Source organism: Fistularia commersonii, chromosome 27 (assembly GCF_037954325.1).
Source record: "Fistularia commersonii isolate RoL2024-O1a breed Wild chromosome 27, RoL_Fcom_v1.0, whole genome shotgun sequence".
Lineage (NCBI taxonomy): Eukaryota > Metazoa > Chordata > Actinopteri > Syngnathiformes > Fistulariidae > Fistularia > Fistularia commersonii.
Window position 1 is genome coordinate 5473201 of NC_141310.1, and position 16029 is coordinate 5489229.

Consider the following 16029-nt stretch of genomic DNA (forward strand, 5'->3'; position numbering starts at 1 on the left):
AAATGAGGAAAAAAAATTGCATCGGCTTCCAAAGACATCAAAATCAGAATCAGAAGAATCTGAACAGCCTTTACTTTCATTGCAGGACACAATGGAATTGGAATGCTACTCCTTTTGGTGTAGAAAAGCAAAGCAAGGAAAAAACAAAGCCAATGTGCTACACAATAGAATAAATAATGAGTATAAAGGGATTAGATAATAAAGTGAAATGTGTGTTGCAAACAAAAATATATATAAATATAAAATATGTTTATAGAAAAAAAAAAAAGTTAAAAATTATATTGCCTTGTTCATTATCTATACATCTAATTCAATCCAAGTGGACATCAACCAGGAAATATAGACATTTAAAATCTCTAATAACCCTTAAGGACCATTTAGAAAACCCACACATCCAGAGAGAGAACATGCAAGCTGCACACAGGCAGTCTTCAGTCCATGACCTGAATAGGACCAGGAACCATGTCATTGTGAGAAGAAATTGCTAACCCCTGCACTTGCATGCCATCATTCTTCACAAGATGTTAAAAGTTTAAAGTCTAACATGAAGGATGTTCATGGAGATGATAATACCTTTTGTGTTTGTCACTCATGAGGCTCCTCTTTTTGACACTTCCCTCATGCAGCACCTTCTCCAGTGAAAGCGGTGTGTCTCGAATTTGCAGGGACATCACTAAGGTATCCTGACTGACAGGCAGGGTGTCCTCATCTCCTCCCTGTTGGCCCAAATGCTGCTTGGCATAATCAAAACCCTGGACTGGCTGAAGTGAAGAAAATTGAAAGAACAGAGCAGAGCTGATACCAATGGCCTAATTGCAGCCACAAAAAGATATAAAACTATTGAATGCATACAATAAGCCTATGCAAAGAACTGCACACTAACCAGTGAGTAGAACTGTCAAGTTGGCAGATAGTGGTAAGTGTCTTTGCGAGAAATTCCCAGAGGATTTAAGGACCAGAACGAAGATTACTGCTGTCCCTTAAAATAGATTTAATCATACCCCTTTTTATCCCTTCCAAATTCTACTTGACTCACAGTGAGAAGTGACGGGATGAGATTTTTTGACTGTCACAGATATGCATGTATATATAATAACGTAGTAAAAAAAACGTCTATCATACTGGACAATAAGCAGAGGATAATGAGGTGAAAACATTGAAAAAAAAAACTGCCTTCATGTCAGGTACAAGCCAAAAGCCCACACACTAATACATACAGACACTGAAATATTTAGTAATACCCTCATCGCAGTGTCATAAATTGTCAGACACACATCACTGCTTCAACGCAGCCTGGCAGTGCAGCAAAATCAATATGATTCTCCCCTAACAAACACACATTCCCTCTGTCTACCAGACAAATGCGCACATGTGATTTCCCAACACTTCACACAACTCTGTCACCAAACGAGAAGCACGACTGTTGCTGGTCTCACTGGGGAAATTCTGAAATATCTCTATTTTGGGACGTTTTAAGAATTTCCCCCGGTTTTTAAATTACTCATTAGGCGGAGACGACAAGATCCTTGGCACAGAGGAAGGATTTTTTTTATTTCTAGCAATGCATTTCATTTTTGATGGAATTGTTTTTCTGTGAATCTTACAAGGTGACATCTTAAAGAAGTGTTTACTTTGCATTGTTATAAATTCCTGGAATTAGACCAACCAGGTACTTCTCAGTTTAAAATTTAGGTTTTAGTGCTATCTAAATCCACAGAGCTCGTGGGTGATGGGTGTGTTTATGGGGTGTTTTCTGCATGTAAAACACGTTTATAAGCAGAAATAACATTTGCACTTCACTTAAAACCTCAATTTCCAACACTTTGTAAAATATCTTCTGTCAATGTTTCCATTTCGGGTCTTTATTTGAAAAAGAAGGTAATTACAGCCTTCTATTCAATATAAAAAAACTGTGAAATGTTTAATTCTTTAAATCTAAACCATGATCCTAGGTTATATCATCAAAATTGAATTTACTGAAGTACATTATGGGTGTTATTTGTCTTGAATGGTTTCAGATCTTAGACAGGTAGAGAGAGATAGATACCTGGTGATAATAGCCCACATCTCTTCGATACGCCATCTGAAAGCAAGGCACACTGTTTTAAATGTTATCTGTGATTTCTGTCCTTGTATCCTCTTTGAATATGCAGAAAATCAAGGACACTTTTTCATTTACAATATCAGCTGGTTGAAGGAGGCCATCTCAGCTACAATTTCTGAAAAAGATCACTTATTGCTGCTAAGGAAAAGAGTGTGCGTTTCACTGAATAATTGTCATTATGATGCTGCAGAGATGCTTATTAAATAACAGTAATGGGAGAATATGAAAGACAATACATGAATATAAATGGTCAACTATCAATAGATAGATAGATAGATAGATAGATAGATAGATAGATAGATAGATAGATAGATAGATAGATAGATAGATAGATACCTTAGCGCGTGGATTGAGATTACTGATGGCATCAGTCTTAAAGTCGTTTTTGTTTTTTCTGCACAACACGGCTGTGATTATGATGATGATGAGAGTAACCACAGCGATGGGGGCCAAGACTGCAGCAAGGATCCATAGGTTATTGGGAGGGTTTTTAACGACAGCTGAAAAAAGGAAAACATTAATCTGTCATTTTTGTCTAATTCAGCACATTCTAAAATGATTATAGAGTGTTTTTCATGGTTCATCGGAATTAAAACACATTAGATACTTTCTTTTGCAAAAGCATACAGGGGTTATTATGGTGCCGCAAGAATTACACAGCAAATGTTCAATGACTCCACTATTGCTGCTTTCCATCCATGAGAGAATGCTCTAATGCTCTCACTCTTTCTCTTACTCTCTCCCTTGACTGACTGTCTCACCCTCTTCACTTAGCAGTGAGCAGCACTGCAGTCCAGACAAACAACGTCCTGCCGGGAGCATTTCAGGAAGATTTGAGAGCAGAGTTTCTTCAACCATTTCTTTGATTGCCCTCAGCCTGGCACCGGTTCTCCTTTGTAAACTCAGCATGAGCCATTTGTTTTGGTTTCTCTGGCTATCACTCAAAATTTCCTCCTTTTCCCTTCTTTATAAAGGCGGTAAGGATGAGGCGCTTACGTTCTGCTTGCAGCTGAACAAAGTAGCCCAGGGTGAGCGCCATGGTTTGAGAATCAACTGTATTGAGGACCTTGGCAGCTGATGTTCCCAGGAGTGGAATGCCATTGTGCTGGACATAGTAGGTCATCTCTGCCGGATTTTTCAACCCTGACACCCTGCGGATACTCACCATCTGAGGAGAAAAAGAAGGGTTTACAGTGAGTAGTAAATTAAATACCGGCTGCAGTCAGTTATACTTAAAGAAGTAAAGGCATCCCTCTATCCATCCATCCATCTTCAACTTATCCAAAGTTGAGTTGTGGGGTCAGCAGCTGAAGCAGAGAGTCCCAGACTTCCCTCTCCCCAGCCACATAGTCTAGCTTTTCCAGGGGGATCCCAAGGTGTTCCCAGACCAGCCTAGAGACTTAGTGTCTCCAGCGTGTCCTGGGTCTTCCCCATGGCCTCCGCCCAGATGGACATGCCCGAAATACCTCCCCTGGGAAGCATCCGGGAGGCATCCTGACCAGATGCCCGAGCCACCTCATCTGACTCCTCTGTATGTGGAGGAGCAGCGACTCTACTCGGAGCCCCTCCTGGATGGCCGAACTTCTCACCCAAGGGAGAGTCCGGTCAGCCTGTGGGGAAAACTCATTTCGGCTGCTTGTATCCTTGATCTCGTTCTTTCAGTCACTACGCACAGCTCATTACCGTAGGTCTGGGTAGAAACGTAGGTAAATTGGTAAATTGAAAGCTTCATCTTCTGGCACAACCCCTTCTTCACTAAGACAGACCAGTTGAGAGTCTGCATCACTGCAGACACTGCACTGATCAACCTGCAGATCTCTCGCTCCATCCTTCCCTCTCTGGTGGACAAGACCCCAAGATACTTGAACTCCTCCACTTTGGGCAGGACCTTTTCCCTGACCCAGAGTGGGCACTCCACCTGTTTCTGGTTGAGCACATGTAGACTGGTTGGGCAAACTCCCATGCGCCCTTGAAGACCCTGTCCCCAATGTCCACGCAATGCTGCAGAGGCGTGTCAGCCAGGTCAGCCCTACAATATCCAGAGCCTCGTGGAAACCAGGGTGGATCTCACCCCCGGGGTCTCACTACCGAAGACCTTTTTGACTACCTCAGCAACTTCAGCCCCGGAAATAGGTGTGTCCGCTCCAGAGTCCCCGGGCTCTGCTTCCTCATTGGAAGGTGTTTTGACTGGATTGAGGAGGTCCCAAAGTATTCCTTCCACTGATCTACAGTGTCTCATGTTGAGGTCAGCAGTGCCCTGCTGCCACTGTGCACAGTGTTGACCGAGCACTGCTTCCCGCTCCTGAGCCACCAGATGGTGGACCATAATCTCCTCGAAGCTCACCGGAAGTCGTTCTCCAACCACCAAAGCCGCATGCCTCTTGGCCTGCCAGTACCTGTCAGTTGCCTCCAGAGCCCCACAGGTCACAAAGGCCCGATAGGACTCCTTCTTCAGTTTGACAGTATCCCTCACCGCTGAGGTCCACCAGCGGGTTCCATGGTTCCCGCCTCACAGGCACCGACCACCTTACGACCGCAGCTCCAGTCTGCAGCCACCATAATTGAAGCACGTAACATGGCCCATTCAGACCATTCAATGTTCCCCGTCACGCTCGGGACATGGTTGTAGCTTTGCCGGAGGTGGGAGTTGAAACTCCTTCAACAACATTCAGAACCCATCCCCCTACCTGAAGGCAGAGGTAGGCTACCCTCTCATCCACGGGGCTGAGCCCCATCGTACAGGCACTGAGTCGGGGGGCCATCAATATGCCCGCATCTGCCCGGCTCCTCTCAGCAGGGGCAAGTCTGATCAACCCCTCAGTCCCCCACTGGACCCAGACCCCACGCTGTCCATCGAGGTGAGTCCGACTATATCTAGTCGGAATCTCTCAGCTTCATTCAGCAGCTCGGGCTCCTTCCCCACCAGAGAGGTGACATTCCATGTCCCTAGAGCCAGCTTCTGCAGCCAAGTATCGGGCCGTCAAGGTCCCCCGCTCCGATCACCGAGCTAACATTAATGTCCATAATGTCACAGAGTGATCTTAAGTCATAAAGCAGGTACAAGCGGAAGTTGGTCTCATTTAATTAATGCGCATACACATAGAATTAATACTCTCTTTACTATTTCTCCAAACAAAAAAAAGAACCAAAATCCAGAACAATCCATTGTGACTTTATGTCTCTATGTGACTATATGATTACGCTTATTCATGCACACAATGCATACACCCTTGATTTTAACTGATCATTTTGAGTGGCATTTCCTGTGGTGTTCTGAGCCCGGTGCCTACCTGCACAGTGTGGCTGCCTACAGTGGTCGCCCGTCTGAAACGAGTGCCCTGCTGGCCCGCCAACACAAACAACTCTGCGAGCCGCTGCTCCATTAGACTGGCAAAGCTTTGGTACTGTCCCTCTAGGCTGGCATTATCCACATCCTGGATTACTGCAAAAGTAGTAGAGACATAGATGAGTACCAGATGGTTGTTAAAAGAGAAAATAAATTGTTGCTAAAGGCATACAAAGAGAGAGGACATAAAGATAGAATTAGATGGATGTTTGTGTAGCTGTGTTGGATGGGGTGGGAAAAAAACTGCACTACTAAATAACAATCTGTATATTTGGTTAAGGACCTTTCTGTGTGGAGTTTAAATGTTCTCTCCATGTCTGTGTGGGTTTCTTCTGGAATTCTCCGGTCTCCTCCCACAGTCCAAAGACATCCATCCATCCATCGGCTGCTGCTTATCCTGCACGCAGGGTCGCAGAGAATGCCAGAATACTATCCCAGCTGTCATCAGGTAAGAGGCTAAGTTACACCATGGACTGGTCATCCGTCAATCCAAGGGCCACGTACACAGACAGACAAGGATTCACTCACTCACTCATTCGGGGCAATTTTTCCCAATTTTTTGGTCCAAAAACAGCAGGTTAAATGGAAACTTGGGAAAATTGACCAGACATGCGTGAATAGAGAGTGAACGCTTGTCTGTCTGTATATGTGGCCTTGCGATTGACTGAAGACAATTCTAGGGTGTACCCTGCCTCTCGCCCGATGACAGCTGGGATAGGCTCCAGCATCCCCTGCAACCCTGAGTAGGACAGTGGATGGATGGATGGATATTTCCCATTTGATTGTTATTCCAGGATACTGATTCTGTCCGGAAGAAAACAGCTAGGGTTGAGTACTAGGTACAATGTAATTTACTTCACTGCCATCAAACTGATTGAAACACCAGTATGTCATGAGTAATTTACTGTTTCATTCATGTGACTGATGCATTGTTCATAGAGTAATGATACAACAATTTGGATTTGTGCTGTAATCAAGCTGTATTGACTCTGGATATTTATATCACATAAAATCAAATCGAAATTTCACCTCTACTATTTCAGAGTGTGTTCTTATCAGTTATGTCATGAAGGCTATTAGTATTTATTAATTCTATCAAAATGAAAAAAAAAAAGTATTAAATTATTTAAAAAAAATGGTGACAAGTTGAACAATTGAGGTGTAACCTGTGTTCCAATTGGACATTAAATTCCAGAACTAAAGTCAGATTTAGGTAAAACTTTAGTAATACTGGACAAACTCAAAAGAAAGCTCCTGATGATCACTCCTGCTATGACCTCTTTCCATTCAACTGTATCTATACTTTGTCATGTGAATTATTTCCAGTACTTATGGCATGTCTTTCCAGGTAGAACGCTGAAACCCATCATAATGTCATGAATAAGAAAGTGCACCTTCTAAACTTGTTTGTGAGGACTTTCTGTACCTTTTTAATCAAGAAGTGCATAATGTACCTCAATCTGCCCTATTTTATCGGGAGTCAAAAAACAATATATCTTTTTGTACTTGTTTGGTTTGAGAAAATCCCATTTAAAAGGAGAAGACCTTGAAATAGTTCAGCCTCTCGTCACAGGAAGTACAGAGTTCAAGGCCGCATGGTCAGGTCAGGGAGGCCCATTTAATACAAGCTTTTTCAGCTATTTTTCGTGATATTTGTGGAATCCCTGAAGCCTACATTGCATAATTCTGTATCTTATTTTCCATTAAAACAATTACAACCTACAGTATGTTATTGTTCATGTCCAAATAAATGGGAGCCAGATGAGACAGTTTAATAAAGCACTGCTGTCCATATCCTTCAAGGAATATTATGATCTGCAACATTCAGCATTTTGGAGCTTCCAAATGGGCGTTCACCACACATGACTGCAGAGACATAGTTAATTTGTTTACTGTCTGTTTTGTTTTCTTATAATGTGGAATGATGAGAGACAGAAAATTGACCGTGCAGACAAAGAATGAAGAGAGAAAACTACTCTTTGAAGATGTGCCTGCTGCAGTGCTTTTTCTATTCTATGCTGAATTTACCGTATGGATTGATCTAAACCAAACATGTTAAAAAAAAAAATCGAGTTTTTCAGCTTCTCCTAAACATCGTGACTTGAATAGAGAAACAACAAAATCCTTACCTGTAATTACCCAGAATTCTCTGGTAGCAATAGAGGTGTTCAGATTGTGATACTCAAGTGCTGTAACGACATGAAGACAAATCATTTAATTGGGTTATTGCAACGGCACGACAGGTGAAAATAAAGCCATTCAAAGAGAAGAAGAAGGTGAAACACAGAGGAAAGGAACTAGTACTAAAAGATCTTGTCTTAACACAGGAAAGCATTTTTGTAAAATATATGAGTATATGTGTCAAATAACCGTTCAATAATAATAATTAAAAAAAAAACATTCAAATGTTTTGATTTAACAAAAGCAAAAGTCTTATTATCGACTAATGATGCACTTGATCAGCAAGTGTTAATTACTCAAGAAATCAGCCTCTCAGTCAGGCCGAAATTTGAGTGAAACACATTTGTGCGCGTGTGCATGCATATGTGTATTTGTGTGTGTGTGTGTGTGTGTGTGTGTGTGTGTGTGTGTGTGTGTGTGTGTGTGACAATTAAATAAAAAAAAAAAAAAAATCACAGCTTTAAGGCTGATTATTACTGTGAGTCAGACAAATACAGATACAAGGAAAGCTTTCAGCTGCTTGGGCTCTTCTTGTTCTCTTACATCTATTTCCTGCTTGATTAAGCTGTTGTGCTGGAGGCTGATGCAGTGTTTGGGGGGAGGCTGTATCACTGGCCTGTGAAAGCAGACTCATGCACACTCACGCATGACAGCTACAAGGACACAGGAGTGGTGGGATGTAGCCTCAGAAGAAGAACAGTATGGAATTTCGATTTATTAAAGTTTCCTTCCATCTGGATGTCAGTAAAATCAGTTGAAAATTAATCTAAATACCATCTTTCACGAAACTGACATGGTGAGTCACATCAATTACGGTAGCTATTATTTTTGAAGTTGTCACTCTCCCAAAGGGATATTCCAAAGAGATAAGCGGAGTACTTCCTCATCCTGGGTGCTAAGGACTCATCTAAAACAACAGGGCTCAGAGACCTAAAAAACGATATAGCAAAATATCTGGAATTTATAAAATGTCACCACCATAACTGAACATACTGTTCAGTCATCACAGGTGAATTATAATTCCACTACCTCCAGGTAAATATAAAAAAAGAGAAAGTCTGTAAATTTAAGCAGTATTCCCCAGATTTGGTATATACATCAATAATAGAGTGTTTTAAGTAGACCTTAAGCTGAAATTGGGTGTAAACATGTGTGGAATATGAGGGGACTAAGTAGAGAGCCGGGGATTCTGTTATGAGGCAAAGCATTTTAATTTATACGGAACAAGAAATTTCGCTGTGTGTATGTGTGAGCAAAAGAGAAAGAGAGTTACTGACTGACTGACTGACTGACTGACTGAGTCTGCAAGGACATAGAAAGTGGGTTATGGGACCAGTTTTCATCTGTTCTTTTGTCTATTCAAAACAAGTCACCCAATAACGATTAATGAGGGGGTCATGGGAGCGCAGATGGAACCTGGGTCACAGTATGAATGGGACATGTAACAGGTCACTCATGAGGTGAAAATAATAAGTGAGCATGTTAAATAATCAAACACCAGCATGAAAATATGGCATAAATAATGCAGAATATCCACAGGACAATCTGTCATACAACAACTCATACTGGGCAGCGTCTATTGGAATTTTTTACTAATATTGGTTTGTCTTTTTTTCTTTAATTATCTTATATACTTTGTCCCAGGATTCTGTCCTTGCCCCGGCACATCACACAAATCATACAGAGACTGTACATAAGATATCACCAACTTTAACCGAAAAGTAAACTGACAACAAATTTGACAAAACAAATATTTTTAAATGTGAGGTTCCATGTGTGGTGCTGTTGATGAAGTAGTTTAATTATCCACGATTCTTTCTGTCAGAATTAGAATGCTCAAGTTTTTTTGTTTCTTTTCTTTTTTTTTGCCTCACTACAATTTTGGTCTTTTTTGCCTTAAACGTTAGGAAGAGCTCATCCATTTTCAAATAGGATTTTCCAAGCATTTAGATTTTGCTCACTTTCCCTGCTTCTGTTTTACATCTTTATGCCTCAAGCTATTGTCTCCTTTGATTATAATCCAAACTCCAGCTGAAATAAATCTCCAAAAAGATTTGTCCTTATACAAACCAATTTTCAATTGTTGGTAAATAGCTGCTTACTGCAGTGACAGCAGTAGAATAATCAAATCACTACAAGTCATTACATTTGTCCAACCATGTCAGAACAAATCATGAAATCAATTGGTCCGGACACCCTCTGGTTGGCAGGTGGAGGTGTAACAATAGCAGACTATAGTCTGGATATGGACATTGTATGGGAGGGCAAGATAATGCGGCATGCACAGTAGATTGCGTGATTAATATTCTTCTATTCATTTAGCTATGTTTTGCTTCAAATTCCTTTTTTATTTTGATTCTATAATACATGTCAGTGTGTAATTTCAGCATGGTGTTGGGATCCGGTGCTATGGCTCTATGGGCATTTCCCTTCACGTCTGTTCTTCTCTAGGGAACCCGATTCTGATATCAGCCGAGGATGTGCACAACTGTGGCTCATCAGACCTCGTCAGGCGGAGGAAAAGAGGACCCTCCAGGGAGCGCCCGGTCTGAACAGAGTTCTCTTGTCCACGCTCTTGGTGCAGTTCTTAGGTTTCTCAGTCTACAGCAAGTGAGCACTAACCAGTTCTTGGATCAGCTGACTCAGCTACTTCTGAGTCATCAGCCTAATCCATCCCCTCCTTCCACAGAGGTCCCCACTGCTCCGCCAGTCTCTCAGTCACTCGCCATCTCCTGAGATGTGGGCTCGCCCATGCCAGAGAAATTCTCAGGAAAGGTAAGCAGTTGAGGGGAATTACTTTTGCTGTGCACCCTGGCCCTTAATTGTTCACCACATTGCTTCCCACAGGACAACACCAAGATTGGATTTGTCCCGGGACTCCTCTCCAGCAAAGCCCTAATATGGGCTGAGGTCTGGTTCCAGGACCCATCCAGCTTCAGTTGCATTTTCAAGGAATTTCTTTCAGGAATTCATGCAGACCTTCGGCCAGGATCCTGACCAAACTGCCTGATCCCAAAATCTAGGGATGCTTAAACAAGGCTCCCTTGGATGAGCCTGAAGACCTGGAGGGGCTGGTATCCTTGGCTACCTGTCTTAATAATTGTCTGAGGGAGAGGAGCAAGGAAAGGGAAACGTGGGAAACCCTGGGAAACTATGAACTCGGACTTCCTGAACATCTCCTGTATTTATTAACCTGGATGACATTATCTATTCCAAGACCCTAGTTGACATCAGAAACATGTCTGCCTTGTCCTTCAAAGCCTCTTGGAAAAGCGCCTCTAAATCAAAGCCCATAAATGAGTTCCTCAAGTCATTGATTTCATTCCTCAGTAACATCCTAGAAGGTAGACAGACCCAGCGAAAATGAAAGTCCTGGTTTGGCCAGATCCCCAACACTGTTTTGCTAACTTCTTCCGCTGCTTCATACAGAATTAGTCAAACCGCTTCCCCACTGACCACCCTCACATCCACAAAGACCACCTTCTCATGGACTTCTGAAGCCAACTCAGCCTTCCTGGACCTGAAGAGGAGGTTCTCCCAAGCACTTATCCTCGTCCGGCCCCATCCCCACAAGCAAGTTCGTTCGGTTGACTCTTCTGAAATGGGCGTCAGTGCGGTCCTTTCACAATGCTCAGACTCTGATGGAAAACTTCATCCTTGTGCCTTTTTCTCCCAAAGGTTGTCTACAGCCAAGACAAACTACAGTGAGGGGAATCAGGAACTTATTGCCATCAAACTTGCTTTGGAGCAGAGGCAACATTGGTTGGAGGGTGCTAAGCATCCGGTGATTGTTTTTTGTGATCTGTCCAGACTATCTTACCTACAGTCAGCCAAACTTCTTAACTCCCATCAATCCCATTGGTCTCTTTTCCCGGTTCAACCTCCATCTTGTATCGTCCAGGTGCCCAAAATACAAAGCCTGATGCTCTTCCCTGCCAGTTCTCGTCAAATGACACAGGCAAGACCCCAGCTTCCATCCTGCCGCCTAACTGCACCGTTGGGGCTCTGTCTTGGGCCATTGAGTTGAGGATGTCCTCAACCAGGCGCTGCAAACAGAACCAGACCCTGGTGCTGGTCCACCCAGCAAGACCTACATCCCCAGCTCAGTCGGCTCTCGTGTCATCCACTGGGCCTACTCTTCCAGATTTTCTGCCCATCAACCACCTACGGGACTCCAACCTCTGATCATTCTGAAGAGACCCTGGTCAAATTTTGTCTCCCCCTCTAAAGGATGAGAAACACCGTAGATCAGATTTCCGAGGCATATCACCTTGTTCCCCTCAAAGCTCCCCTCTGCTTTTCATGCAGCTCAACTGCTGGTTAACATGTTTTCCATCTTCATAGTATCCCCAGGATGGAGGTAGATGTTGGATCCGTGGCTCAGGCTCTGTGCATTTCTCTTCAACTCGGTTCTCTAGAAAAGAACCGAGGTGTCGGTTGATGTCAGCTGGGGGCAGTGCACACCTGTGGCTCATCAGGTGTTGTCAAGCAGCCCTTCAGCACTCACCTCATCAGTTCCTAGTCCTAGAAGTCAACGCCTTTCCCTAGTTCCTGAGACCCCCTGTGACGCAATCCCAGAAACAACCTGGACCCAGCACAGCTCTCCATCTGTCTCCCTTGTCAAATAAACCCCTTAAGACGCCTTGCCTCCTGAGTGTCCTTGTGTTGAGTCAGACATACCCTCTAAAAGTCATGACAGAGCTGCAAAAGCAGTGCATAAAAATGCTGCTGATTGGTTGTATTTTGCCACCTTAGCCAGCTGTGACAATCAGTTTTAATCCAAGCAACCGATTGTAAATTGCCTGTAGTTTAAGTTTTGCCAAATAAGATATATTGAATAAAGTATAGTTTGATATGGAGGATTTACATGACATTGTACTGTGACTGAAGTGGATATGACATTTATGAACAGAACACGATCTGGAACGTACATTTCATTTTCTGGTTTAGGAACAGTTTGCCAACAGCTCCTTCTGTATTCAAACCTGAGAGAAACCGAAAAGGAGAGGGATAAACACACCGAAGTCGCAGTCCAGCCTGAACAAGCACCACAGGACTGGTAGCGTACTTGATGCTGTGAACAGGAACTTCGGGGTGGTGTGAGATCCCAGGCCTTTCCTGTCAGAGCAGAGCCCGAGGTGTTGGGAGAATCCCCCCGCTGTTAATTATTTACTGCAATAATTGGCTTTGAAGTGAGGAGGCAGCCACTGCCAGCATATGCTCACACCTCCTGTACACAGCGGTAATAAAACTAATGGCCAGGGTGCAAAAAATACAGATTAAAAGTACTTCCAAAATTTTCTCATTCCACTTTTTCCCATGGGTCTGTTTCTGTACTCCCCTAGTGTATCGCTCAACCCACCGATGTAACTTTCTAATATTTTCTGAAAAATTCAAACAAGCCTCGTTTAGTTTTCACAAACACAAACGTTTTCTTGAGCGAGATGGCGTATGTTAGCCAAAATCACCATTTGTTGCGGGGTCAGTGACGAAAATTGTACGTCAAGACCGAGAAAATGGGAACATTTCCATCTAAAAAGTTCATCCACACTTTTTTTCAATCATAAAGCTGAAAATCAATAACTTGGACTGAAGAGTTTTACCTACACAATCATTCAAGGCCGCCCAGGCACATGAATATATGATGAGGAAAATGTGCTTGTGGTCTTCTGAGGTACAAAACGAGATTCAGTTATAAATTGATAGTTTTTCTCGCTTTTTCACATTCACAAAATCAGCTACTAGCCATGTTTCTGAATCACATCACATCACATTTCGTTTCATCGCTTTCTGCATTAGCTTGTCCGTCAGCCAGCGGTGTCACATTTCTCATAAAAGAATTCCCATCAGTCTCTGGTGTCTGGGCAGAACCTCTTTTTTCCCCTTCTCACTTTGTTTCTCCTCAGCGTTACTGCCTTGTTATTTTAGCCAATGTGTTCTTTGAGCGTTCTTTAACACTGGTGTTAACATTGCCACAGAGGACACGCTGCATGAATTCAGCTACAAGCACTCAGTGTTTCCCTAAAGAAGACGCAGCTTAAATATATAACTAATAGTAGAAATTGTAGAATAGTAGACACACACACACAAACCTGTGCTTGGGTTTATCTGGCTGATAAGAAATAGACCTAACTATAAGTATTGTTTGAATTGATTCTCTGGAATTACAGAAAGGACACACTCCCTTGAAATGACACTAACAATTTTGTTTTCAGTTTCCTGTAGTTTTCATGCAGGCTTGCTGTAAACACCAAACAAACCAAAAAAAAAAGCTACGATAAGACATGACACAGGAGCTGCCCATGCAGAGACTCAACAAATAAATAAGCAGGTAGAAATAGTGACAGAGGCTGCTGGAGAGTCAGGTTTCCTTGACTGGCTGTTCCTTTTTGAAAGAAAATATTTTTGTTATCTGCCGCGTGAGTGTCATTTGGATTCCATTATGTAGCTGACCGTGCAGTCTTTGCATGTTTTTTCTGAAAGATGAGGTGCACAAGGTGCCACAGCTGCTGCTTTTCACTTCAACAGGTCCTTTGAAGATGCTTTGAGATACTTTCACCGTAAAAGTCTGCTGAGCATCAGTCCCTCAGTTCTCTTCCGCGTGAGGTGCTCTTTATTTTTTGGTTGTTTCTGTTATGACTCACAGCACCTTTCTATATTTCAGTCACTCGCCCCTCAAATTATAGATTCACCTTCATGCTTGTTTGACTTATTTCACGCCCCTCTAATAATTCGGGATTTGATGTTATGCTGTCTCCTTTAGAGAAAACAATTGAATAGCTGGCTTGGTTGTGTGCAGCAACCATTTCTAAGGATTGGAATTTGTTGCTGCACATTAATGAGAGTGAATTAAATAGAGTACTGCAAATAGAATTGTTCCTACTGAGATCAATTAAGTATCATAAATATTGTTTCTCACTGAAGCTCAGACTCTGTGTCTGCCATATTTCCCACGACTGTGCAGTTTGAAATTCTTTCCCTTGTTACACAGGGGGATTTTAACAGGCTGCACAGTAGGTCTCTACTGGGAGCACTGTTTAGACTCCGGTTGATTCTCTGTCACTCTTCATTTGTTTTCTTCCAACAGGAGCTCTGGTGATGCCCTCAAAGGAGGCTGTAATAAAGGCATGGTTTCCCCTCTGTTTTTACCTCAACCGTCTTTACCGAATCAATCATTAAAAACATACCATGAATGTTCAAGCAGAAGAGCAGTTGCAACGGACTCATTAAAAGACTACAAATGTTCCAAGCTTCTTGATATCCGTGTCTGAATACAGAAATAGTCTGGTCTATATGTGTGCGGTAGACTCAGATATATACACTTAGTACACTTAATTTGTGCCACTTTTTTTCTCAAATGGCCCAGAAGTGATAACGAATGAAGAGCATTCTTTAAAAGACACAGTCTGCAATGATTTTTGTTTAAAACATCCATGCATGCACACACACACGCACGCACACACACACAAACACAAAATACACATCAAAGTGGCATTTTTGCCTTAATCAAATTTTCATTTGCTGAGCAAAATCACAACTATCTCTGATGTCTCTTCTCTTAAAACTGCTGAATTAACGCAAACAGATGTATTACAGAATGCAAATTTGGGCTTACGTTCAGCAACGATAAGTGGCGGATAGAAGAGGAAGTATCCCACCAGCTCAGCTGACAGCTGACCAAGTAGGTTTGAGGCAGTGGTGCCATTAAGGAAGACAGTCCCATTTCTCACAGTGTAGACCAATGATACAGCAGGAGAGCCTGCTGCCTGGGAAACATTCAGAATCTGTGTGCAGGCATCGGAAAGAAACACAGACACAGAAAACAGACAGGGGGTAAGGACATATGAAATGCATGAGATTAAATTATAGTTATATAGTAATATATAAGCAAATTTAGAAATCCTGTTGATATAGCTGAATGAAATAAGGCAAGTTATCGTGGCTTTGTTTGGATTGTTCTATTTCGTTGTACTTTTTATATTTGCCTCCATTTTAGACATTATTTCCATTCATTGAAAACTGAAAACGATGCCTGAGTCTTGGCTTTGGGTTTAAAATGTGAGTTGACATTAATGGGTCAACAAAACAACTAACAACAACCAGTACATTGCAGAAGTAAGAGATATGAGCAATGAATTAAGTGGAACTCTCATAGTCACAAGTCAGAAATTGTTACCACTAATTCTTATCCAGTTGGATTATGCAAATACAACTGGAATTGGTTAAATAGCCCTTTTCTGAGGTTTTTGTCCAAAAAATGTAAAACAGAGATGCAATAAAACCAAAGATTTTTTTTTTTAAAAGACAAGGAATCAGTGATAATGAATTTGAATTTTAACAATTTAACAATAATAGTGCTGAGAAGATGAGCATGACAAAGTCAGAAATATGATAAATA

At 42.1% G+C, this 16029-nt stretch overlaps 1 protein-coding gene across 1 annotated transcript in view; it reads right to left on the reverse strand.

Annotated features, from left to right (window-relative positions):
• kiaa1549lb (KIAA1549-like b) overlaps positions 1-16029 on the reverse strand; it is a 62441-nt gene that overhangs the window by 13918 nt on the left and 32494 nt on the right. The window contains exons 7-13 of the mRNA XM_086175243.1: positions 15247-15415; positions 7580-7639; positions 5395-5546; positions 3101-3272; positions 2441-2604; positions 2048-2083; positions 574-761 (exon numbers count right to left, since the gene is read on the reverse strand). Coding sequence (XP_086031369.1) covers positions 574-761; positions 2048-2083; positions 2441-2604; positions 3101-3272; positions 5395-5546; positions 7580-7639; positions 15247-15415 — 941 coding nt within the window. The remainder of the gene's footprint in view (positions 1-573; positions 762-2047; positions 2084-2440; positions 2605-3100; positions 3273-5394; positions 5547-7579; positions 7640-15246; positions 15416-16029) is intronic.